The 26,172-nt window shown below is 44.2% G+C and overlaps 1 protein-coding gene across 1 annotated transcript in view; it reads right to left on the minus strand.

Annotated features, from left to right (window-relative positions):
* Positions 1–523: 523 nt before the first annotated feature.
* Positions 524–26,172, minus strand: part of CFAP70 (cilia and flagella associated protein 70) — a 41,631-nt gene continuing 15,982 nt past the window's right edge. The window contains exons 15-28 of the mRNA XM_087912476.1: positions 23,980–24,171; positions 22,840–22,971; positions 21,639–21,764; positions 20,190–20,323; positions 19,413–19,528; positions 17,803–17,994; positions 14,830–14,976; positions 12,043–12,164; positions 9,230–9,382; positions 8,605–8,766; positions 6,625–6,714; positions 3,513–3,614; positions 2,655–2,702; positions 524–1,954 (exon numbers count right to left, since the gene is read on the minus strand). Of these exons, the coding sequence (XP_087768602.1) occupies positions 1,874–1,954; positions 2,655–2,702; positions 3,513–3,614; positions 6,625–6,714; positions 8,605–8,766; positions 9,230–9,382; positions 12,043–12,164; positions 14,830–14,976; positions 17,803–17,994; positions 19,413–19,528; positions 20,190–20,323; positions 21,639–21,764; positions 22,840–22,971; positions 23,980–24,171 (1,797 nt within the window). The 3' untranslated portion in view covers positions 524–1,873. The remainder of the gene's footprint in view (positions 1,955–2,654; positions 2,703–3,512; positions 3,615–6,624; positions 6,715–8,604; positions 8,767–9,229; positions 9,383–12,042; positions 12,165–14,829; positions 14,977–17,802; positions 17,995–19,412; positions 19,529–20,189; positions 20,324–21,638; positions 21,765–22,839; positions 22,972–23,979; positions 24,172–26,172) is intronic.

A 26,172-nucleotide genomic window follows, 5' to 3' on the forward strand; every position in this document is an offset into this window, starting at 1 on the left:
CAACATGAACTCTGGTCCCAATTGCAGTTGTAAGTTGAGGACTGCCTATTTTCCATCCCAGAATGTCTCCTTTACTCCAGTATAGACTAATGGACGTGTGTAAAAATAGCTAAATCCAATCTGCTTAGGGAAATCTTGAATCAGAAAGCGACATTACAAAAAACAATCCTTATCCATTCGCTACTAATGTTTAAAGATACCATAATTTAGCTAGTCCAGTTGCTTTCCAATTAAGCCAGAGATGTTGTTTCTATTGTCCTTGGGGAATTAAATAATGTTTTTTTAGCTGTTGGGAGAATTCCTAAATCGGGACAGAATGTTTCCATCTCTTCGCAATTCTTGTATTTGCAATAAAAAAAGTAAACTTATTTTGTTTGGAGACGAAAGATGAACTGGGACATGAAAAAAATGACATAGTACTGTATGAAGAAGTGATAATCCGTGATCATGCTATTCTCAAAAAAGATGTTTTATTTGTATTATGGTTTTTTTGTGAAAACCCAAATAAAATTTATATTTAAAAAAATATGACATAGTACTTTAGCTGTCATGCAAAGATTAGTCTTTAAACGGAAATACATAGCTGGCAATAACTCTACAAAGAAGCCCAAGAATGAATGGAAATTGCTTGACAACTCCCAACAGATTCATGTGCCCCAGAAATTCTCTGTCATGTGTAATTTGTATAACAATTAGTGAAATTCAGCTTTGCATATCAAAAACTCCGGCATGCAGGTTTCTTTTGCAAATGGGACGTAACAGAAAGAACAATTCCAGCCTGAGTTTGGATGTTTTTCTGGCAGAAAGGTGACTAAAGTTAATGATTTTTACATCCAATGAAAAGCACCAATAGAGAGACCCAAACTATTTTATTAAATCACTTGCCCCAAATTGCTGTTGTTGAATCCTTGGGTATCATAGTTTAGATTCCTCTTTCAAAATTCTGTGCTGCCAAACCAATTACGGAAAGCAGACAAAAAAACAAGTTGTGAATAAAATAAACGTGGAACCATAATGTACATAGCCATTAGATCAAAAAGAGGTCACTAGGTCAAAACTGACTGAGGGAATTATCCCCAGAGAACTACATGGATGAACTAACTGAATCAAAACCTTTGTTAAGAACTCACATTCATGCATACAATTTTGGGAAGCTAAGGTAATAAATTTTGTATAAAACCCAACATATTAATTACTCTTGCTACTGCTCTGGGTTATAATATCCACTTGCACTAAAGAAGACCTAGAAATTTTGAATGAGGCAGTTCACCCAACCCTCTCCCCAATTCCTTTTCCTGTTCTTCTCCCAACATCTCCAGCAAAGCTCTTCTAACTATTGCGATGTGTTATAGCAGTGTTTTTCCAGATTGGCAACTTTAAAGATGTGCGAACTTCAACTCCCAGAAATCCCCAGATAGCATAGAATAGCTGGCTGGGGAATTCTGGGAGTTTGAAGTCCACGCATCTTAAAATTGCCAAGCTTGACAAACACTGTGCTAGAGTTGTTCTGAGGTTTTCTATTTCAGGAACCGAAAATACTTACTCTAGCATTTTAACCCCTGGAGATAAGTCGTGCTTTGTAAGATGCCTTATGGCTGACTTTAATTTCATTGCTGGATATTCCACAAAACGAATAGAATCTCTGCAATCTACTTCTTCTAAATTCCAGGAGCTCATTAACCACCTTACAAGACGCCCTGTAAACTTCTCATGGAAGCTCTGGAAACAACCGGCGGCTTCTTGTTTGAAAATGTGGTAGTACCCCTCTGGGCTGATAGTTGGCACAAGTTCCCTGGCAACCTGGCCCTACCTCCCTGCTCTGTAAAATGGTGGATGTCGGTCCCTGTTTAGAAGGTAGCAGCAGAAGAGGCGATCAGAACGATGGGTCACCAAAGCCAACCTCTAGCTGGACTTGTTTGACCTCCTGCAGGAGATCCAGGTTGTCCAACTCCAACTGCAACAAAAGGGAAAACGGGTAACTCAAACATCGGTCAAATATACTCAGAAAAGGAAAGGGCAGTAACCCTACTTCAATCCAATGTAAGACAAATGAAAAATGCCTCCTTCTTAATATTTATGTAAGTATGTTCTGGAGAACCAGTAGCAGAAATTTTGAGTAGTTTGGAGAATCGGCAAATCCCACCTCTGATTGGCCCCGCCCCCTTCTATTCTCCGCCTCCTGAGTCCCAGCTGATTGGCTGGGTCTTCTTTGGTTGCCCTGCACAGGAGAACGGAGCTGGAAAGCAGGTTAGTGGGGTGGGGAGGGAATGGAGATTTTGCAGTATCCTTCCCCTGCCACGCCTGCCAAGCCACACCCACCAAGGCACACCAAGCCCACCAAGACACACCCACAGAACCGGTAGTAAAAAAATTTAAATCCCACCACTGGTTAAAAGAGAGAAGTGAATATGATGACTATCATGTTGAATACTATTACATTAATATTGCATAATCAATTAGTATAATGAATAGGTAGATATTACTATGTTAAATATTGTAGAATTAATATGTAATGAAGGATGTGGTAACTTTGATTATTGTTTAACAAAGAGGTTTGTACCCAGACCACACACTGTTCCATTGAAGATGGAATAGTTGTATTAAAAATAAAAAAAATATAGCTTGAACAAGGGGGAAAAAAACCCGTGACCAACCTTGACAGCGTATTTATAGGATTGTTCAGCCTCCAGTTGTCTTCCGCCCTAAAGGGGGGGGAAATAGAAATCTGTGCTAAACAAGTTCTGACAAGGCAAGAGAAACCCTGAAAAGCTTAATGGTGTTTTTAAAGGAAAACGGAGAACGGGAGGAATAAATCCCCCAGGGGAAGGTCTCTCATCAAACTGAGAAGTGTAAAGAAAACGAATGGCAACCGAGAAAAAGGAAAGGGGGTAGGGTCAGATGTGAAAATGCATTTCTACATTTCTGCCTCGACTGAGAATTTCCTTCCATCCATTCATTTGACCTGGGAAAGGACTTCAAGTGGGTTTAGAAGCCATTTTTCAATCACAAGAGCATTGAATTCATCTGCAGAGAAGCCCCTTACTCTAACCCTAATCTCAATCCTGTCAGTGGTCCAGTGAAATTCCCCATTTCATTCAAAACTCAGAAACAAAGTTCATCCAAGTAAGAATTTATTGGAGAAGTCATATTGGCCCATCTGGGAAAAACCTGAATCTGAGAGTTCCGGGCTATCCCTTCCCAATTCAAAATCAAAAACCCATCCTCTGCACATCATATGGCCCAACCAAATCTTCACCCCAACTGGAGACATCACTCCAAGTCACTCCCCTCCAAATGCAAGGCAACATGTCCTTGACTCTCAGAGAAAGAATGTTGCTGAGTCTAATCTTCTACTCACTAAGAAATCCTCCCTCCCAATTTCCCAGGCACTAAATTACGTGGAAGCTTCAAAGCTTCCGAGTGAAATATGGCTTCCAAGGCTGACAAATCCTATGATTCCGGAGAAGAGGAGATCCTTAGCGGTTGGATGAAACGGACCTCTGGAGACTCACCTTCATGCAGACCAAAGCGAGGTAGGCCCAGACTTCCGCATTGCTGTTGTTGAGGGCATTGGCTTCAGAGAGGGCATCCTCCGCCTCGGCCATCTCTTTGAGCTACATAAAAAAGCAACATCAGCCTATCGAAAAATGATAAACTGTGGCAAATTGAATATGAGACTCTCAAAAAAAAGATGTTTTTGTCCTCCAAGAGGCAACTGGACTTTCTGGTTTTTCTTTGAAGAGCTTTTGCTTCTCATCCAAGAAGCTTCTTCAGCTCTGACTGTGTGTCCTTCCCTTCCCCACCATCCAGTCAGAGCTGAAGAAGCTTCTTGGATGAGAAGCGAAACATCTTCAAAGAAAAACAAGAAAGTCCAGTTGCCCCTTGGAAAAAAAAACACCTTTGGGACAACCAGGACCTGGATGACGGAGAATCTCCATAGATACAGGTAGTCCTCAATTTTAAACAGTTCATTTTAGTGACCGTTCAAAGTTAAAAAGACACTGAAAAAAGCGACTAATGACCATTTTTCACAGTTACCCCCTTTGCAGCATTTCCATGATCATGTGACCAAAATTCAGATTCTTGGCAACTGACTCATATTTATGACGGTTGCAAGTGTCCCGGGATAACGTGATCCATTTTTGTGACCTTCTGACAAGCAAGGTGAATGGGGAAGCCAGATACACTTAACAGCCATACTACTAATTTAACAACTGCAGTGATTCACTTAACAGCGATGGCAAAGAAAGGTTGCAAAATGGGGCAAAACTCACTTAACAAATGTCTCACTTAACAGAAATTTTGGCCTCAATTATGGCCGTAAGTTGCAAACTACCTGTATTTAGCTATGGAATCGGAGATATTTCATTACTCATCTGAGGAACTTCATCAGTTAAAATTAAAAAAAAATAGTTAGGCCAAGAGTCAGGGAATCTTCATTTACATATTGCAATACATTTAGGGAAGAAATTCCTTGAAGTTGGTGTGATAAGATTTAGTGCATTCCAATGACTCTCTGACTCTCTGCCTATTTTTAAAAAAATTTGACTGATGAAGTAATGAAATGTCTCAGATTCACAATATCGTCCAATTGCCATTTATAGATACAGACCCCCAACCCCCACTCTCTAGACCATTTCTGAGAAGAGTCCAGTCTCTTCTTGAAAGCTCCCAGTGATGAAGCTCCCACAACTTCTGAAGGCAACTTCAGTTCCATGGGTTGGTTGCTCTCACCGTCAGAAAATTCCTCCTTGTTTCCAGGTTGAATCTCTCCTTGTTCAGTTTCCTTCCATTATTCCTTGTCTGGCCTTCAGGTGACCCCTTCCTCTCTGGGACAGCCCCTCAAATATGGGAACACTGCTATCATGTCTCCCCTGGTCCTTCTCTTCACTAGTCTAGCCATGATTTTAACCTTTTTAGATACTTTTGGCCAGGGTGATTGAGTCTTCATTAACGTCAGCCTAACTTTTCATTCTGACCTACAGGGCTCTAAGGAAAGCTGTAGCCCATCCATTCCCTCTGCCCTCTGGATGCTGCAGGATTTGCAACTTCATGACTTTTGAAAGGTGTCAACTTTTTTTCACTGATGGTTCTTGTCCATTGAGGGATGAGGAAAATGGAGAATTGGACATGCGATCCACTCAGTCTTCCATTCTAACTCATTTACAACTACAACCGTACAACTACAACCACATAAACATGTGATGAACAGTTGAAGAAGTTTGGTAGGTCTAGCCTATTGAAGAGAAGGACTAGGCTTGACATGACAGCAGTTTTCCAATATTTGAGGGGCTGCCACAGAGAAGAGGGGGGGTCAAACTATTTTCCAAAGCATCAGAAGGCAAGACGAGAAACAATGGATGGAAACTAACCAAGGAGAGAACCAGCCTAGAACCGAGGAGAAATTTCCCTAGAGTGAGACTAAAAGAAGCCATCCACTTCTGGGTAGCTTTCTGTTTCCCACTGAGGTCTAAAGAGGAGAGAAACCTTTTTATTTTATTTTTATTTATTTATTTTGTCAAGCATGTAACAGATATAAGTATAAACAGGATTATTAATACATGAAATGGATACGAATAAAAAGGAACATTTGGACAGGGACGGTAGGCATGTTGGTGCGCTTATGCACACCCCTTACAGACCTCTTAGGAATGGGATGAGGTTAACAGTAGACAGTCTAAGTCTAAGGTTAAAGTTTTGATGGTTTGGGGAAGAGACCACAGAGTCAGGTAGTGTATTCCAGATATTGATCACTGTTGCTGAAGTCGTATTTCCTGCAATCGAGTTTGGTGCCGTTAACCTTCACTTTGTATTTATTGTATGCTCGTGTATTGTTGTGGTTGAAGCAGAAGTAGTCATTGACGGGTAGGACATTGCAATAGATCATTTTATGTACTACGCTTAGGTCAGACTGAAGGCGGTGTAGTTCTAAGCTGTCTAAGACATTTCAAGTCTGGCGGCATAAGGTGTTCTCTTGCGAGTAGAGAAGTGGAGGACTCTTCTCGTGAAATATCTCTGGACTCTCTCGATTGTGTTAATGTCCGATGTGCAATGCGGGTTCCAGACAGGTGACCTGTATTCTTGAATTGGTCTAGCAAATGTTTTGTATGCTCTAGTTAAAAGCGCAATATTACAGGAGAAAAAGCTACTTAGGATTAGGTTAACAACTCTTAACCTTTTGGCAATGTTACAGGGGCTCTGGCATTTAGATCTTTAGAGATGAGTACTCCAAGGTCCTTGACAGAGTGAAGGTCGTCCACCTTTGGGATAGACTTTCATGAAAGCTTTTTTTCCATTCCTCCTTTATTATTATTACTCACACATTCAGCCAGGCATTAGATTGTATCTGACACTTTTTGTTCACCTAGTGAGTCCTTCCCAAGGACCCGGGATAGGCAGATTTCCTGACAGTGAGAACAATTCATCAGTGGAGCAACTTGCCTCCAGAAGTAGTGAATGCTCCAACACTGGAAGTTTTTAAGAAGAGAATGGACAGCCATTTGTCTAAAATGGTACAAGGTTTCTCATGCTTGAGCAGGGGGTTGGACTAGAAGACCTCCAAGGTCCCTTCCAATCTATTCTATATTCTACAAATCTGGAAGCCAAAGGGGCTCCATCACTTACCCTGTAGCAAGCGATTCCTACTCCCAGCCAGGTGAGACAAGAAGGTGATTTCTTACTTGCCAGGAGGTAAATGTGCTTGGCTTTGTCATACTGTCAAAAGAAGAGAGAGAGAGAGAGAGAGAGAGAGAGAATTACTCTTCAGGCTGTGGCAATTTAGGATGGCTTCTCTTTGCTTGTTGACAATCAAGGCCTGCAGTTCTCCAAACCGAAAGAGGTTATTAGTAGCTGTTTGAACATGACTTGCTTCAGGCAGGTGGTTAGAGAAGGCTCATAAAACTGATAAAAATCATCACAGAATACAGGAGGGTGTGATAGAACCCATCTTGGCTATGAGAAGGAAAATAAAAGACAAGTTCCAAAACTCAGAGGTGAAGGAAAGCATTACGGAAAGATTAAGTATGAAATTAGCTTTGACCAATGGCTGGAATGTATTTTCTCCCACATGGGAAAAGTATATATATCTTTTTGCTTCTTTCTTCTGTCTGAAGGAGTTTTGGGAGTGGGGGAGGGAGAAGAAACTGGTTTAAGCAACTTGTTATGACTATTAAAATGATCGTAAAATTACTTTCATGGGAAATAATGGCTTCTTAGTGTGCTGTCCTGGTTGCACAAAGCAACAAGAACACCGAACACTAGCCAGCCTCAGAGCAAAACCCAAATTCAACAAATCAACCCCAACTTCTCAACATAGTATAATAGTGATCATTATCTTTACAGTATACATTGGCTCTAACAGGACTAGCAATTAGTTAGCTAATTGCTTGCAACAATCCTCTTCTTTTCCCTCTAGCAATATATTGTGCAGTGTCCACAATAGATAACTAACATTGGATCATCTGCTACTTTGACCCAATACACAACTATCACATTCCTCTATCAGGTCTAAGCCAACAGCAGTAGGGACAGGAACATTCCCTCCCATTGTGTAGACTAGACTGAACGTTTTAAAAGAAAATAGTTACTCAACCACAATTCACAAAACATAAATCCAGGCATAGAACCCGGAACTGCTCAGAACTCTCCAACGGCCTGAAGCGTGACAACAACTCTCTCCAAAGAGACAGGTTGTGTTCTGAGCTGAAAGGTTTACTTGCAACTCACAACCATTGGAAGGCAGAAAGGTTTGCACAACTCTCCTGTACCCCCTGAAGTACCTGAAGTCCGGAGGAGTTTCACTGGACAAAACGCACAACATGGAAGATGAGATCCATCTACTCCCTTTCAAATTTCCTAATCCGTTTTGTTGTTCTGGGAAGCCTCCGTGGATAGAGCTGCTATCACAGACTTCCTTGGTTGGTTAGTTGGTTGGTTGGTTGATTTTATACTCTCAACAAATCTGGATGCTCACAATAATCAAATGGGGACAATCCAATCGGTAAAATTTAAAAGAGGAAAACGGAAAATGTGATGAAGTGGAGGTCTCCCCTTGGTGAAGGACCAAGGAGCTACCAACTCACAAACACCCAATCAAACAACCACCAAGAATGCTCCAGTCAACACTGACAGGGAAAGTCACCTGTATATAAACAGAGAGCAAATCCTATTCCCTTTTAGCACTGATGATATTGCTTAGTTAGGTCATGAAATGTCTGCAAGAAAACAATCACGTTCAGAGAGTACCAAGGACTCCCTAGTTCAACCCAAGGCACAAATAGTCTCTTCTATTGGCCATTACATATAAACAGAGAGCAAATCCCATTCCCCTCTAGCACTGATGATGTTATCTAGTTGGGTAGAGAAATGTCTACAGCAACAAAACAAGTTCCAAGGGCCTCACAGTTCAACCCTGAGCTACCAATGTTCTCTCCTGTTGGAACCAAGTCTTAATGGCTCTTCTCAATAACAGCAGAATAGGGGGGGCCATCCGAACTTGGGTAGAACTGAGACAATGTTTCTGCCCACCCAAGTTCTATGGGGCAGTCATCTCAAGTCAATGAATCCACCAGGATCTCCTTATTGGTCCCATTTCTACCTTCTCACCTCCTTGCCTTCCAGGTAGATGGAGCCCAATCGCAGATACACAGTGTGCATATCCTTCGCGTCCGTCACAAAGCTAATGGTGCGTTCGTAGCAGGATTTTGCTTCACTGAAATTCCCTGTCAAGTAGCAGAGATGGCCTTTTTGAGCCCAGACCTCTGGATTCTAGAGAGGGAGCAGAGAAATGGAGGGGTTAAGCATGACCTATGGAGACCGGCAAGGAATCATAGGGTGATAAGGCTGGAAGGGACCTTGGAGATCTTCTAGTCCAACTCTCTCTGGTCAAGGCAGGAGATCTTATGTCATCCTGGTCGAATCAATAACTTTCCCCCTTAAAACCTAAATAGGTAATGGGGATGCGGTGAGTGGAAAATTCTGAAGTAATTAAAACATTCAGGGATGTTGACAAAGGAGAGCTCATTCTATCCAAGAGGCAGGATAATTCCAGAATTGTAGTCCACTAGATGGGAAGATGCTCTGGAACAAGGGTCTTCCAACTTGGCAAGTTTAAGACTTGTAAGCTGCCCAAGTTGCCTCTGGATGAAGCACAGAAATCTAATCAATCAATCAATCAATCAAGTTACTCTGGGTAATTAAGAGCCCCAAATTGCTAATGAGAGATACGCACCAGGTAATCAATCTGCATAGCCATTTCCAAGCTCTCTTCTGACTGGACATATTCCTTCTTGAGCATGTAGGTCTGGGCCAGCACCAAGTAATAATCACAGCTGGGGCCTCCTTGAGGGAAGACCAACTCGTGCGCCAGCGCCCTGTGAACAAACTGGAAGGAGAGAGCCAACCCTTGGCTGCATCATTGCTGCAGGACCACTGGAATCCCTTGAGTAGCCTGCCTTGCTGCTCCTAGTCATCATTTTCCTACTCCTGGGAGTCTCTTTTGGGACTACCTCTTGCCCTATAGATGGGAGCAGGAGAGGGAGGCCTCTCTGGGAACAGGGAGTGTCTTAGATTAACATTTCTAGCTCTTTGCACTAATCAAGCAAGTTCTTCATCACGAATGGAGAGTCTGGTAAGAACTGGTTCAAATCTGCTAAAGAATGCAAACTGTGCAAACATTGAGTAATTTGCAAACTTATGATACTTCATCTTTTTTTTTAATAACCCCCATAATCCCTTGTGGGGTGGAGTCTGGGCAGCTGAATGGAGCTGAGTGTTTACTGGCCAGATGCCCTTCCTGTCACCAATGTGGAGGGTTTTACGTATAAATCACATCACGTGACTGCAAAATGCTTCGATCAACCGCAAAGGTCAGCTGGTTGCCAAGCATCTGAAATATAGTCATGTGACTTTGGTCTGCCTTTCTCCCTCCCTCCCTCCCTCCCTCCCTCTGCGTCCATCAGAACTCTGAAACCTAGTCGTAAGTAGCTTTTGGGGGAATCTGTCATAACTTTAAATGGTTGCTGACTGACCAGTTGTTCAATGAGGACTATCTGTAAAGCAGACTAAGAAGTCTACTTTGGTCTAACCGTGAGACCTTTTTACCGAATAGTGAAGTCAAAACAAGAGAGAAAAGATGGGAAGGAAGGAAGCAATTTTGTGGAACCCGTGGGAGTCAATTCTTTTTAAAAAAGATTAGTCGTTTTCTCAATCAAACAGAATAGGGCTGGAAGGGACTTTGGAGGTCCTCTAGTCCTGCCCCCTCTTCAAGCAGGAGACCCTGGAACATTCCAGACAGGTCGATGTCCAGTCTCTTCTTAAAACCCTCCAGTGTTGGAGCACCCACGACTTCTGGAGGCGAGCTGTTCCACTGGTTAATTCTTCTACTGGGAAATTTCTCCTTAGTTCTAGGTTGCTTCTCTCCTTGATGAGTTTCCATCCATTTTGTTTTTTGTATTTTTGTATTCTTTGGTGCTTTGGAAAATAAATATCTACGGAGATTCTCAGTCACCCAGGTCATGGTTGTCCCAAAGATGTTTGTTTCCGGAGACCATTGGACTTTCTTGTCTTTCTTTGAAGGCAAGCTTTTTTAGCTCTGACAGGATGGGTGGGGAATCGAAGGACGCTACACGTCCTTTGGAAAATAAATGGATCCCCTCTTCTTTGTGACAGCCTCTCAAATATTGGAATACTGCTATCATGTCACCCCTTAATCCTTCCTTTCTCTAGACTAGCCGTACCCAATTCCTGCAGTTCTTCATATGTTTTAGTCTCTGGGCCTTTAATCATCTCAGTTGTTCTTCTCTGCACTTTTTCCAAGGTCTAAACATCTTTTTTATAATGTGCTGACCGAAACTTGGAGGCAGTATTTTTTTTGCCATTAGTGTCATAAAACAGCTTGAGGAATCCGCTGCCTGTCCGCATGATGCCTTCCCTTTGTCTGAACTCAAGACAGTGATTTGCTGGGCCCAGCAGACAGACAGCAGAGAGATTCAAAACAATAGATCAGTGTGATGGCAGCTTATTCTGGCTGCACAGCAAGTGCTCGGTTTTACCAAATTTCATTGCTAGAGAAAGGCTTTTAAAAGGGAAAAGGGAAAGGATCTTGTAAAAGGAAAAAAAACAGGAACTGGGCATGGCTAGTCTAGTGAAGGGGAGATGTAACAGATAACAGATAATCAGAGCTGGAAGGGACCTTGTAGGTCATCTAGTCCAACCCCCTGCCCAAGCAGGAGACCCTACACCATTTCTGACAGATGGGAGTCAATCTCTTCTTGAAAGTCTCAAGTAATGGTGCTCCCACGACTTCTGAGGGCAATTTCTGTTCCATTGGTTGATTGCTCTCCCTGACAGAAAATTCCTCCTTATTTCCAGGTTGAATCTCTCCTTGTTCAGTTTCCACCCATTGTTCCTTCTCTGGCCTTCAGATGCTTTGGAAAATAGTTTGATCCCTTCCTCCTCTCTGTGGCAGCCCCTCAACTATTGGAAGACTGCTCTCCTGTCTCCCCTGGTCCTTCTCTTCACTAGACTAGCCAGGCCCAATTCCTGTAACCGTTCTTCATATGTTTTAGTCTCCAGTCCTCTCATCATCCTAGTATAGCAGGCTTCCAATAGCAGCCTTCCAATATTTTAGGGGATGCCAGAGAGATGAGGAGGGATTCAAGCTATTTTCTAAAGCACCTGAAGGCCAGAAAAGGAACAATGGATGGAAACTGGTCAAGGAGAGATTCAACCTGGAAATAAGAAGGAATTTTTTGACAGTGAGAGCAATCAACCAATTGAACATAATAATTCCAAATAATAAAATAATCAATAATGTAATAATGAATCAATGAATTAAATAAAGGACTAATCAAAACATTCCTGCTCATTATGTCAGTCTCTCTCAATCACCCCCTCCACAAAGACATCACAAAATAAATTTGTGTGACCTTAATCCTCCCGTCTGCTTCTGGGCTGTTACCCCAATGGATGGATGCACTCTTGGCCAACGCAATGCACCTATACATTTTCCTGGTCTTCAACCTCGATTGACCCTGTACTCACCTGAAGGGCATTGACATCCAAGAGGAATTTTATGGTTTCCATGAAAATAGAGGTGGTTTGCTGGGGGGCCATGAACAGGCCCAGATCTGGTTCAAATGCAACGGCAGCAGGTTTGGGCATTTCTGAAATGAAACCAAGAGAGCAAGGAATTTGAAGGAAACGCCAAAATAGCAGGTCCGCTTGGTTGCTCAAGAGTGAGATGCTGGTGAAGTGGGGACAGCAGCGCCTGCATTTTCTGCGTTGCGTGAGAAGAGCACCTCTTCCTTCTCCTATCCTTACCACTTTCTCTAGAGCAGGGGGGTCTTCAAACTTGACAAACTTTTAAGTGGACTTCAACACCCAGAATGCCACCTCCAGCTCAGGAATTGTGGCAGTTGAAGTCCATAAGTCTTCAAGTTTGAAGACCCCCGCTCTAGAGGGACGACTGAAAGCATCATCATATATTTCTGTGTGGTTCGGAAGTTTTCGCTTTGGATGTGTAGAGAGTGGCAAGGACAGCAGAAAAGGTTATTGGAAGCTCACTTCCTTCTATCCAGGACATGGCGTATAAGCACTGCTTGACCAGGGTCCGGAGTATTGTCAGGGACGCTACACATCCTTCCCATGACCGGTTTTCTTTCTTATATTCTGGGAGGGGGCTTAGTGGTATCTGAAGCAGAATGAGATTCCATAGTAGCTTTGTACCATAGACTATCAATCTTGTTAAACTTTGAAGACTCTTTTTTCCACTATGCATTCTAAATCTGCGATTAATATACTCTGTGTGTATATGTATGTGTACACACACACACATATATATGCACATACACACATATATATGTATGTGGATAGGATATAGACAGAGATATAGATTAGACATAGACATAGACAGACAGACAGACAGACAGAGACAGATTCTATATATATTTTCATTTGAGAGCGGGCATCATAATTTCATTTTTTAATCTGTGGCAGTGTTTTCACAGAAAAAAAGTGATAATAAATGTTATCTCATTTCATCATCACATCATCTCATACCACCCACCCTGCCTTACTTTACCTTACCTTACCTTACCTGGAAATAGAGAATCAGCCATTTTTCTTTGTTCCCTAGTGCTGGGTTAATATAATTTCAGTTCTGGAACCTTGCTTTGCAGGCCTACATTGAGTTTCCAGCTGGACCTCAAGTTGTGCAGCCGTGTCAGCAAGCTCTTGCCGCTTTCATCAGAGTGACAAATGCAGTTGGTGGCGTTGCGTTGGAAGCTCTGGGTCTTGTGTGTGTGTGCGAGCGTATGTGTATGTGTGTGAGATGTGGACAGGGGAGACCAAAAGGAGCAGGACTTCTGGCACAATAACCACAAGGCTGCTATGGCCAACCTGTGCCCACCCAACCCCAGCTGATGCTGGGGTTATCAGGCTTTGGAGAATGGTTTTGTCTAAAATGGCCCCACCTTGAATTTCAACACGCAACACAATTCTTGGCATGTGATACTAATGAACCCAAATGTAAGATGAAAGGAGAGGCGTCTATGGAGATTTTCAATCGTCCAGGTCGTGGTTGTTCCAAAGATGTTTTTCCAAAAGGCAACTGGACTTTTTTGGGGGGGGCGGGGGGGGGGTTCCCCTTGAAAATGTTCCACTTCTCATCCAAGAAGCAGACGAAATCCAAGAAAACCTAGCTGCCTTTTGGAAAAGCACTTTTGGGACACGAAAGGAGAGGCCCTCACAAAGATTAAGGAGCTCTTTGTTATAAACTAGGAGTGTCAAACTCGATTTCATTGAAGGCTGCATCAGGGCTATGTTTCGGGGAGCCGGGGTGGGCATGGCCAGCTTGGTATCACTCGCATCAGAGGCACCTGTGGCAGAGAAAACGGGTTCCCGAGCTCCATTTTTGGCCACCAAAATGGAGCTTGGGAGGGCCACATTTTTGCTGGCAGAAGCACTGCGGGCCAGTCCTTCACTATTCCCAGGGCTCCCCCATGGGCCAGATCTAAGTCCCTGTGGGCTGGATCTGGCCCCCGGGCCTTGAGTTTGACACCCCTGTTATAAACAGAACAACTGTTCTGACCAAGGCTTCCCGGGACCGTAATTAAGCACACGATTAGTCCAAACAACTCTTGTTTTATTTCAACGCTGGGAATTATGTTCATTCCCAGCCGGTAATGAGTCCCAATCAGTCCCTCGAGATAAGCACCCACCTTTCTCTCCTTTGAATCGCTGCCAACAACTAGAGTGCCAAATGAATTATAAAAAACCCAACTGAAGTACAAAGGCCACACAGAGCTTCAAGGATTAATCCAAACAGAATGAACGACTTTGCTTCCTGCAAAGGTTTCTCTACCTTTGTACCTCCTTTATACCTTCTGGGAGGGGCAATCTCCTCCCAGACTAACTCCCAAGTTGCCCCTTTTGTCTCAGCTGTTCTTGCCTTCTAGCAGTTCTGCGCACACGTGCACTGGGAACAGGCTCCCCTTGTTCCTCTGCCTCGCTGCTGCCAGACTTGGAGGCTCCGGAGTCAGCACCCCACTCCCAGATGGTCCTGGCCCCATCTCTGCATCGGATGCAGGACCCTCGTCCGAGTCCTCCCCAGACTCCCAGACTGGTCCCTGTTCTTCCCCACTATCCGATTCCGCCGCCATCTGCACAGGCTGCTGGCGAACCACAAGAAGAGCATAGGCCTCCCCTAAACTCAGCTGAAGATATTACCTAGCATGGTAACAAAACGTTTGGAAACCAACCCACAAGCTTGGAGAACCAACCTCCACCCTCACAACGAGCTCTCTCTAGCTATCCCCTAAGATTGTCTACCTCTGTGAGTGCTCATCCTAAATTTACTGGGTGTAATGGACAATCGCTTGAACTGTTTATGTATGGTATCCTCTTCGGGTGCACGAAGGGAACTGGTTGGCTCCGAGGACTCTCCTTGGACTTTTCCCGTGGATTCTGGAGATTCGTCTGGAGGTAAAAAAGGAAACCAGCCCATATGAGGACACAAAAGGTAGAGTTAGAGATTCGGGTTAATGTCAGCGTTCCAACTAACCAACTCCAAACCAATAAACTCTGAGACAGGCATTTCCTCAAAGTTCCACTTCATTAGAGTTGTCATATTGGCACATCTGGAAAAACTTGAATCTGAGAGTTCCGAGTTTTCCCTTCCCAAAAGAGAAACCGAAGATCCATCCCCTGCACCCACCAGTCCATCCCATGGCCCAATCAAATCTTCGTCCCAACTGGAGACATCCCTCCAGACGCTCCTTTCCACATGCAGGGTGACATGTCCTTGACTCTCTGAGAAAGTGTTGTTGAGTCTCATCTTCCACCTCACTATGAAATCCCTCCTCCCAAATTCCAAGGCATGGAATGTGGTAACCTTGAAGCTTCCAAGTAAAATATGGTTTCCAAGGCTGACACACAAGCCTGGTTTGACCAGCCTCTTAACTGGATCACAGAACAATGTTCAACAGAAAGTCTCCATCTAGACTAAAATGTAAATGGTATAAGGTAAAGGTTTCCTCTCTCTAGTCAAGTCAAATTCTAGTGGCAACGTTCATCTCTGTTTCCTAGCAGAGAGAGCCACCTGTCTGAAGACACTTCCGTGATCATGTGGCTGGCATGACTAGACGCGAGGTTCACGGAATGCTGTTACCTTCCCATACAAGTGGTACCTATTTATCTACTTGCATTGCATGCTTTTGAACTGCTAGGTGGGCAGGAGCTGGAGCAAGGAATGGGAGCTCACTCTGTCATGCAGTGTTTGAGTCTCAAACTGCCGACCTTCCAGTCGACAGGTTTACAACTTGTCTAACACTGGTTAGGAGCTCAGTTAACTTTCTGAGTTAATTTATGGGGTGTGCAGTCTGTTGGCCAAGGGAATCCATGGGAACAATGTCAAAGTAAGAGCTCTTCACTGACTGTCACCATCAGCCCATTCCTAAGGAGAAATTTCGTGATAGTGAGAACAATTCATGAATGTAACAACTCGCCTCCTGGAATTGTGGGTGCTTCATCGCTGGAGGTTTTCAAAAATAGACCGGACAACCATTTGTCTGGGATGGGATAAAGTCTTCTGCCTTGGGTCCCTTCCACCCCTATAATTCTATAATAATTCTGTAATTCTATAATAATCCTATAATTCTCTTTGTTTTTCCAGATTGCTTTTTCCTAGGCCCAGGATAATGGGTCTGAGGTGCCCTGGTGGCACAGTGGTTAGAATGCAGTATATTCTGCTAGTTCTGCCAACTGCCAGCAGTTTGATCCTGACTGGCTCAAGGTTCATTCAACCTTCCATCCTTCCGAGATCGGTAAAATGAGGAGCCGCATTGTTGGGGGCAATAGGCTGACTTTGTAAAGCGCTTAGAGAGGGCTGGAAAGCACTGTGAAGCAGCATATAAATCTTAACTGCTGTTGCTGTTGCCAGAGAAGAGGCTAATTCCCAAACCGTGTCTCCTGGATCCATAACCGTACTTTGTAAATGCCAAATTTAAGCTGGACTCTGTTTCTCAATGCAGAGAGGTTACCATGGAAACAACAGAAAGGCTGCAGCACTCAAAAGCACCAGGATAAAGGTGAAAGGATGACATCTGGCTACTTTGGCAGGCATAGCTGTACTCCTCTGGTGTTGTGACCCAGAAATTTGGCAGCCGAGCAAGAACTGAAACATTTACAAATCAAAGAAAGGTCCGGGTACATTTTAGTCCCACCTTTAAAAAATACAATAAATATCTCACTCATTTTTACAAATCTGCAATCGGATTTGATTGTGCAGAAGACTTTGACTCTCAGCTGCGGCCCCGATCTGAAGGTTTCGGTTTGAACCACAAAGTGCCCCATCTTGGATGTGAAAACAGCTATTTGGCCCTCAAGGTCATAATAGAAAGACTGCCCCGGCCTGTCACCTCGAGACCCACCATTCTGCACTTAAAGTAGGAACTCTTCCAGTGGAAATGGTTCAAACTCAAAATGTTTTGCCCGACCCTGATTTCTATTGATGGATGTATCCAAAAATAATAAATATTATATTCCACTAGCAATGGAAATGGGGGAGTGGAACACAAGGACAGGCCGAAAAAGAAGGTTAACTTTATCTGGGTTTTTCCTTGTAGACTCAACATCATCATGGAGGTCCACCCAGAGCAGGGGTTTCCAACCTTGGCCGCTTTACGGCTTGTGGACTTCAACTCCCAGAATTCAGCAGGGCTGGCCAAGGGATTCTGGGAATTGAAGTCCACAAGTTGCCAAAGCTGGAGACCCCTGACCTAGAAAACATTGGGGGGAGCAGTTCAAAAGAGGCTCTCCTGCAAACATTCTTGGCCAACCATCCTTTTTTTTCCTATACAGGTAGTCCTTGACTGACGACTACAACGGAACCCAAAATTTATGTTCTCAAGTGAGAAATTTCTTAAGCGTGTTTGCTCCACATTAGGATCTTTCTCGACACCGTTGTTAAGAGAATCACCGCAGTTCTCAAATTAGCCACAGGGCTGCTCAGTGAATCGGCTCAGCTTCCCCATGGACTTGGCTCGCCACAAGGTTGCCAAAGAGGATCACGTAACCCCGAGACACTGCAGCCGTCATAAATCGGAGTCGGTTGCCAAGCCTCTGAATGGAAAGCACGTGACTACGGGCATAAATGTGAAAAAGGGTCATAAGTCGCTTTTTTCAGTGGCGTTGCAACTTTCAATGGTCACTAAATGAACTGCTAAGTCGAGGACGACCTCTAACGCTTTGGAGAACGTGGTAGAGTTTGTGGCTTGTCGGCCCTCGTGGGCACGTCCAGCTTACCAGACTCCTCCGGGCCAATCAGGGACTGCATCCGCGAAGGCATATACGACATCCTTTTCTTTCCTACTGGTACTTCTTCTGTGCTCGGAGGACTTGGTTTCTCTTTGGGCAGACGGGCCTTCTGGAGCTTGGTAGCCTCATGGAAGGCCATCTCGACTCGAATGTAGTTTTCCTGGATATCATAGAAAAGTCCTAAAGGAAAGGTAGGGAAAGAAAGAAAAAAAAAAGGAAAAAAAAAAAGATTTCCCTCAGGAAATCATCGCTGTGATGTTGAAGGAGGGCATAGAAACATCGGGGTTATCAGGTTCTTTGGTATCCACCTAAAATGGAGAGTATCATCTTTATTTATTGAATAGGTTGATGGGTCTCCTTTATTTTGTGCAACTCAAAACAATGTACTTCAATGTACCTGCTTTTTCTTTTTGCAATGAGAACCTGATGTGGTGGGTTGGGCTGAGAGAGGAGAACTGGCCCAAAGTCACCCAGCTGGTCTTCATGCCTAAGGCGGGACTAGAACTCATCATCTCCTGGTTATTGGCCCAAAGTCACTCAGCTGACTTTCATGCCTAAGGCGGGATTAGAACTCACTGTCTCCTGGTTATTGACCCAAAATCACTCAACTGACTTTCATGCCTAAGGCAGGACTAGAACTCACCGTCTCCTGGTTATTGGCTCAGAGTCAGTCAACTGACATTCATGCCTAAGGCGGGATTAGAACTCATCGTCTCCTGGTTATTGGCCCAAAATCACTCAACTGACTTTCATGCCTAAAGCGGGACTAGAACTCATCATCTCCTGGTTATTGGCCCAAAGTCACTCAGCTGACTTTCATGCCTAAGGCGGGATTAGAACTCACCGTCTCCTGGTTATTGGCTCAGAGTCAGTCAACTGACTTTCATGCCTAAGGCAGGACTAGAACTCATCATCTCCTAGTTATTGGCTCAGAGTCAGTCAACTGACTTTCATGCCTAAGGCAGGACTAGAACTCATCATCTCCTAGTTATTGGCTCAGAGTCAGTCAACTGGCTTTCATGCCTAAGGCGGGACTAGAACTCATCATCTCCTGGTTATTGGCCCAAAGTCACTCAGCTGACTTTCATGCCTAAAGCGGGACTAGAACTCATCATCTCCTGGTTATTGGTCCAAAAGCACCCAGCTGGTCTTCATGCCTAAAGTTGGACTAGAATTCACTGTCTCCTGGAATCTAGGCCCAAATCTTCACCACTACCCCAAATTGTGTCGCTTTTTTCTTTTCCAAGAATTCTTATAAATTCTCTTTAGGAAAATTTATTAAGAAGAAAGGAATAGAATGACAAAAATAATGGCATTTATGACTGGTCCTTGAAGTTCTGGCCATCCCAGCAACTGGCATTCATGTGATCACAACCTGGGTGCTTGGCAACCGGCTTGGACATACCACAGTTGTAGCATCCCACGATCTCATGATTGACATTTGCCATTTTTCCTGCTGGTTTTCTTCTGGCACCCATGCCATAGGTTTGCCATCACGGCTATAGACTATGCGGAAAGTGTGCCGAGTACTGATGGAGTCAACACTCTGGCAAACAGCATTTCCAAATCATCCAGGGTTATATTAGCCAGATTCGTACCTAACATGGTCCAGGCCACGACGCTGGTTGGCTCCACACAGGTGGCGTCCTCAAAAAAGACTTCAGCCTCTTCATAATTCTGCAGCATCACAGCCATGATCCCACACATCAGCACACTGAACAGACAGCAAACAACAAATCAAAGGAAGCGCCCATTGTAAGAACAATCCTCTATATCACATCCTGGGGTTGTCCCTATCGCAGCACACTGCAGGTTTAGAGAGCCCCCAAAGCACATTTATTCAGAAAGAAAATCCAATCAGTTCTAAATTTACAATGACTATGATAATGATCTATCACTATTGTTGTAGGTACACTGAGAGCTTACGAGCCAGAGACAAATTCCTTGGGTGTCTAATCACACTTGGCCAATAAGAAAGTCCAGTTGCCTCCTGAAAAAGCACCTTGGATGGATGACCTGGATGATGGAGAATCTCTACAGACTTTCAGCTATGCAATTTGGGATGGACACTCTTTGAGTGGTGTTGGGGTAGGAGTGGATTTCCAGAGGAAAAAAAACCCTGCAGACTACAAGAACCAGGAGCACTAACTCAGGTCACCCTGAGGACCCAGATAAACCTCCAAATTACCTCAATACCTCAAATGCAAATGATCACCTGTCTGCCAGGAGTATAAATCCTTCCATTCCCCACCATCCTGAAGTGAAGATACACAAATTTTATCCGGGATATGTATATACATATCCTTATACATTTAAGTGTGAGCTACCTAGTTATTGTCTGACCAGGGCTCCAGAACTGTTTGACGAAGTGATACCTGGGCAGGTGATTGGCATCCAGCCCAACTGCCTCACGGAAACATTCCTGGGCCTTGAGGTTGTCTTCAGTCAACAGGCAAAAAGCGCCATAATCCAACCAGCTCTGGGCATCTTGGGGGTTTCGAGACACCCTCTGGAGACAGAAGGAACGTTAGTTAGTATTCTGTTTGGAAGGTTTGAATGGGAAGATCTGAAGATCAAAAATAGCAATACTACTTAGACTTATATACTACTTCACAGTGCTTTACAGCCCCTTCTAAGCAGTTTACAGAGTCAGTCTATCATCCCCAACAGTCTGGGGTCCTCATTTTACCCACCTCGGAAGGATGGAAGGCTGAGTCGACCTTGAGCCAGTCAGGATCAAACTGCTGGCAATTAGCAGAGTCAGCCTGCAACACTGCATTCTAACCACTGTGAACCATGGATGGATGGATGGATGGATGGATGGATGGATGGATGGATGGAAGGAAGGAAGGAAGGAAGGAAGGAAGGAAGGAAGGAAGGAAGGAAGGAAGGAAGGAAGGAAGGAAGGAAGGAAGGGCAATGACAATAGCACTTAGATTTCACAGTGCTTTCCAGCCCTGGTTTACAGAGACAGCCTCTTGCCCACAACAGTCTGGGTCCTCATTTTACCCACCTCGGAAGGATGGAAGGCTGAGTCGACCTTGAGCCTGGGGAGATTCGGACTGCCAAAACTGCTGGCAGCCGGCAGTCAGCAGAAGTAGCCTGTGGTACTGCATTCTAGCCACTGCACCACCATGGCTCAATAGGATGTCAACTTCCAGATACAATGAAATGTTGATCTTTGTTTGACTTTATTTGAACCTTCACGTCTCCCTAGTGAGTGCAGGAGTTGGCAAAAATCCTAACTGGAAGCCCCCCACCCCCACCTCAATTCAATTCTGGAGCCGACCAGAAATCCAGTTCCCCCACCATAGAATCTCCTCCTAGAGTGGCATCCTTTTTCCTTTTACCGACCGGCGACAGGGAGCCACAGCAGAGGGATGAAAGGGCCACATGCGGCTCCAGAGCCGCAGGTTGACGACCCCTGTCCTAGTGTAATGTATGTTCCAGGAATTCTTGAATAAGAATATAGCGAGACTGAAGGTGTCCAACCCTGGCAACTTTTAAGGTATTTAGACTTCAATTCCCAGAATTCCCCAGCCAGCCTTCCACTGAAAGAGAAAGAACTGCAGCATCTGAAGGCTTCCAATTCTTAAAAAAATGTGCTTCAGTGAGCTTGGTGGCTTTCTTGCAGATGTTTCATGATCCAATGATAGTCCTAATGGTGTTATCTAAAGTGGGTCATGAAACATCTGCAAGAAAACCACCACAGAGCACCGATGCCCGCTAATTCCAACCCTGAGTTACGCCTATTCTTCTTTATCAGACAAGCTCATTGCAGAACCACAATGGTTCTGCTTGGCAAGAAGGAGGCGTTCCCTTACCTCCTGATAGTAAGTTGAGGCCAAACCATATTCTCCATTGACCTGGGCCTCTCGAGCAAAGAGCTGGAGCTGCTCCAAGGTGGTGTATACAGGAGGAGGAGGGCTTGGAGTCTGGAGGGACAGCACCTGGTCAAGGCAGGGAAACAAGGAACATTCAGGCTGGTTCAGTTACAGGAGGGCTCAACGCAGCACTTGGCAATATGTATTCGAGCAGAGGTAATCCTCGACTTACAAACATTTATTTAGTGACCATTGGAAGTTAGAGCGGCACTGAAAACAATGACTTATGACCAAAAGTCTATGAAGGTTCTCAGTCATCCAGGTAATGTTGTCCCAAAGGTGCTTTTTTCAAGAGGCAACCGGAATTTCTTCTTTTTTTCTTTGAAGGCGTTTTGCTTCTCATGCAAAAAAGCTTCTTCAGTTCTAACTAGACGGTGGGGAATGGAAGGATTTATACTCCTTGCAGTCAGCCGGTCATTTGCATCCTTTTAGAGGGTTGTTGAGGCCACTTGCAGGTTTATCTGTGTTCTTAGGGTCATCTTAGTAGTGTAAATAGGTGTGGAGCCTCCTTGCCTCCAGGATGTTTCCTGCCCTGTGTCCCTTATAAATCTTTCCATTCCCCACCATCCAGTCAGAACTGAAGAAGCTTCTTGGATGAGAAGCAAAACATCTTCAAAGAAAACAAGTGCCTTATGACCATTTTCCACACTTGCGACCGTTTCAGCATCCCCATGGTCCCATGATCAAAACTCAGATGCTTGGCAATTGTCTCATATTTATGACGGTTTCAGTGTCCCAGAGTCACATGATCCTCTTTTGCAACGTTCAGACCGGCAAAGTCTATGGATAAACCAAACTCACTGAACAACCTTGTTCCTAACTGGACAATTGCCATGGTTCACTTAACAACTGTGGCAAAAAAGGTCATAAAATGGGGCAAAAACCCACTTCACAAACGTCTCGCTTAGCCACAGAAACGTTGGGGTCCACTGTGGGTCATAAGTCGAGGACTACCTGTGTAGACAGTCTTCTTGAACTTTCACCGTCGGCACGTGAGACACAGATTGCTCTGTTGCCAGCAAAAATGAAAATGGATTAAGTCATCCTTCCCCGATTACTCTTCCCTTGGGTTGCTTGACATGGGTCACCCCAAAACAGCCTCAACAGTCGAAGGAGAAAGAGCAACTCTTCCAAAGCTCACCTGGTTCAATGCAATGTGCATCTGATCCATCAGGTAGACGTACAACTCACTGAGGAAAGTTTGGAGTTGGTCCAGAGTTTCAAAGGCAGTTGTCTTCAAGTACTTCTCCCGCACAATTTTTACAACCGCGTGCTATAAGGAAGAGAAAGACTCAATTCCAAGGATCCCACCAGAGGTGGTCTTTAGCAGGTTCTGACCAGTTCTGGAGAACCGGTAGAAGAAATTTGGAGTAGTTCAGAGAATGGGCCAATCCCGCCTCTGACTGGCCCCGCCAACCCCATCTCTTCTACTGCCTCCCATTGAGTCCCAGCTGATCGGCTGGGTCTTCTTTGGTTGCCCTGCACAGGAGAACGGAGCTGGAAAGCAGGTTAGTGGGGTGGGGAGGGAAGGGGCATTTTGCAGTAACCTTCCCCGCCACTCCCACCAACCCACGCCCACGAAGCCACACCCGCGGGACTGGTAGTAAAAAAAAAATTGGAATCCCACCACTGGACCTCACACATTTTGGAAGAGAGGGAGCAGTGGATTTATGAGGTGTTAGATTCCATTGCTTTATGGGTCACTACAGATCTAAAGGAAGGGGGTGTCAGACCTGCCACCACTTAAACCTCTAAGCAGAAGCGATCCTTAGAGCGCCATTTGTTGAGAAAGGTATAGTTTGATTAGAAGCCAGGTGTACTGCGGGGTTGCAAAGCCAGAACTGAGAATCATGGGCCAAAATCCTAATGAGAACTTTTTTTCCTTCCTTAACTGTCTCCCATCACTGCCCGCCCTCCCCATGAGCAATCACTTTCAAGCAAGGTAATTTCAGAACAGTCGCTTCAAGCATAGCTTGGTATGCATCTATTTTTCTTTTGCAGCCGGTTGACCTTGAAGCAGCATCTCAGGAAGATACAGAGGCTACTTTCGCTTTCCCCCAAGCATCCTCCCTCCCGATCCATCCTCTCCAGAGTTCATGGCAGACTGTCGCCCGCATGGTAGCGGAGCACAAGCAAGCGTAAGGGGGCAGCTGACAGGGGGCTTCTGAAATGCTAAAAGGAGAATCCCACGAGGAGAGAATGTGATACTTCCACGTGTCATTCCACCCTCTCCAATAAAACTTCCCTTTTACAAAGAGAGACCCGCCTTGTGACAAAATACCTTGAGTTGCTCCTTAAAGGCAAAATATTTCCCCGAGGTGTTCAGCTCATAGTTGAGTTGACATTTCTGGTCTTCCAGGGTCTGAGTATCAACGACAAGACCTTGGACCACCTGCCTTCCAAAGAGTTCATGATACTCATCTAGGATAGATGCAGCAATGCTGGTGATCTGCGTGTGGTAATCTTCCACGGCCTAAAGAATAGAACAGAATAGAATAGAATTCTTTATTGGGCAAGTGTGATTGGAGACACAAGGAATTTGTCTTCGGTGTACAGGCTCTCAGTATACATGAAGAAAAAATAAAATACATTCATCAAGAATCATAAGATACAACACTTAGTGATGATCATATAGGTTACTAATAAGCAATCAAATCATACTAGGAAACTAATATAAATCGTAAAGATACAAGCAACACATTATAGTCATAAGTGGGAAGAGATAGGTACTAGGAAGCGTTATTGTAGTCTAATAGTAGAGGAATAATAGTAATACTGTCTTAGTAAATAAGTTGACGGTGTTGTGGGAATTCGTTGTTTAGCAGAGTGATGGCATTTGGGGAAAAACTGTTCTTGTGTCTAGTTCTTCTGTTGTGCAATGCTCTATAGCATTGTTTTGAGGGAAGGAGTTGAAACAATTTATGTCCAGGATGTGAGGGGTCTGTAGGTATTTTCACAGCCTTCTTTTTGACTCGTGCAGTATACAGGTCCACAGTGGAAGGCAGGTTGGTAGCAATTGTTTTTTTTTCTGCAGTTCTAACTATCTACTGAAGTCTGTTTCTGTCTTGTTGGGTTGCAGAACCCAACCAGACAGTGATAGAGGTGCAGGTGATAGACTCAATCATTCCTCAGTAGAACTGGATCAGCAGCTCCTTAGGCAGTTTGAGCTTTCTGAGTTGGCGCAGAAAGTACATTCTTTGTTGTGCTTTTTTGATGACGTTTTTGATACTAGATTTCAATTTCAAGTCAATTTAAGTCAAGAAGCCAGGAAAGCCTTCAAGTGAACTCAAGTGTTGTCAGAAATAATTTCTCCATGGGACGATGGCATACACTCCTGGCAAACCCGCTTGGTTGCTGACCTCTACTGCTTGAATTGTGACACTCCAACCATCAAGTCTCATCCTTGGATATCTAGGCCCAGAGAGCTTCTAGTGTACTGACAAAAGGGAGGATTTGTAGCTCAGGTTTGAGCTGTGAGGTCCCCGTTGCTGTCTGAACTTGGTGCTTTTCTTGCCAACATTTCATTACCAAACTAGGCTAGTACTGATGATGTTACTCGGTAGGGTAATGAGACGTCAGCAAAAAAATTCCCAAGTTCGGATGGCAACAAGGACCCCCATGGCTTCTAGTGTGGGAGGAGGACTGAGTACCAGGCAGGAGGTCAAAAGCACATGTTGGATGTGGCTTATGGGTTAGATTTTATGGTCGGTTAGATGTTTCCGAAGGGGCAGAAATGATGATACAGCAGTGAACCGCGATCAAAGGTGAATTCTGGATGGCAGCCTTTCTGGATAAAGGAGAGGCCAGAGATCGCCAGTCCGCATTTCCCTGCATCCCAGATGGCTTCTCCTTTCTTTTTGGCTTTCCCTTTTTCTCCTATCTTGAACTTCAAGTGTTTTTATTGTTTGTTTTTATTCTGTGCAAAAAAAAAATAGTATTATATCTACATATTGCAGCATCAGTCTGATTTGTTGGGTCACCTTTTCAGTCTCACTTTCACGCTTACCTGTGTGAGAATAAAATCTGGGTGAGGTATTGACTATCTTGGCTTAAGTACTGATCAAAACCAGTGATTGGCAAGCTGGCTGGTGAATTGTGGAAGTTGAAGTTCACATCTCTTAAAGTTGCCAAAGACATGGATTAAAAAAAAAAAACGCGAATACATATGAAGTGTTTCCTTAATGTGACGATAGAGCTGCCTTCCGGAGAACCTCAATTGTTATTCTTTTTTAAATGAAGATGTTTCTAGCCCCTCAGGTTTTAAAAATACACTTGGAAGCAGGCATAGCAAACGATCTTTATTGAAATCCCAGAAACTAGACTAGGGATGTGGGCACTATTCTTAGCTCTCCTACAGGGAAGGCAAATAATTTACGCAAAACAGGAAAAAATTATGCATATCTGAGCAATCTCTTTAGGCTGCAGAGTTGTCTGTTCTTGATACAAAAACTAGACCAGAATGGCAAAGACCAAC

The sequence above is a fragment of the Pseudonaja textilis genome, chromosome 14 (assembly GCF_049901715.1).
Source record: "Pseudonaja textilis isolate UNSWEBS1 chromosome 14, rPseTex1.2, whole genome shotgun sequence".
Classification (NCBI taxonomy): domain Eukaryota; kingdom Metazoa; phylum Chordata; class Lepidosauria; order Squamata; family Elapidae; genus Pseudonaja; species Pseudonaja textilis.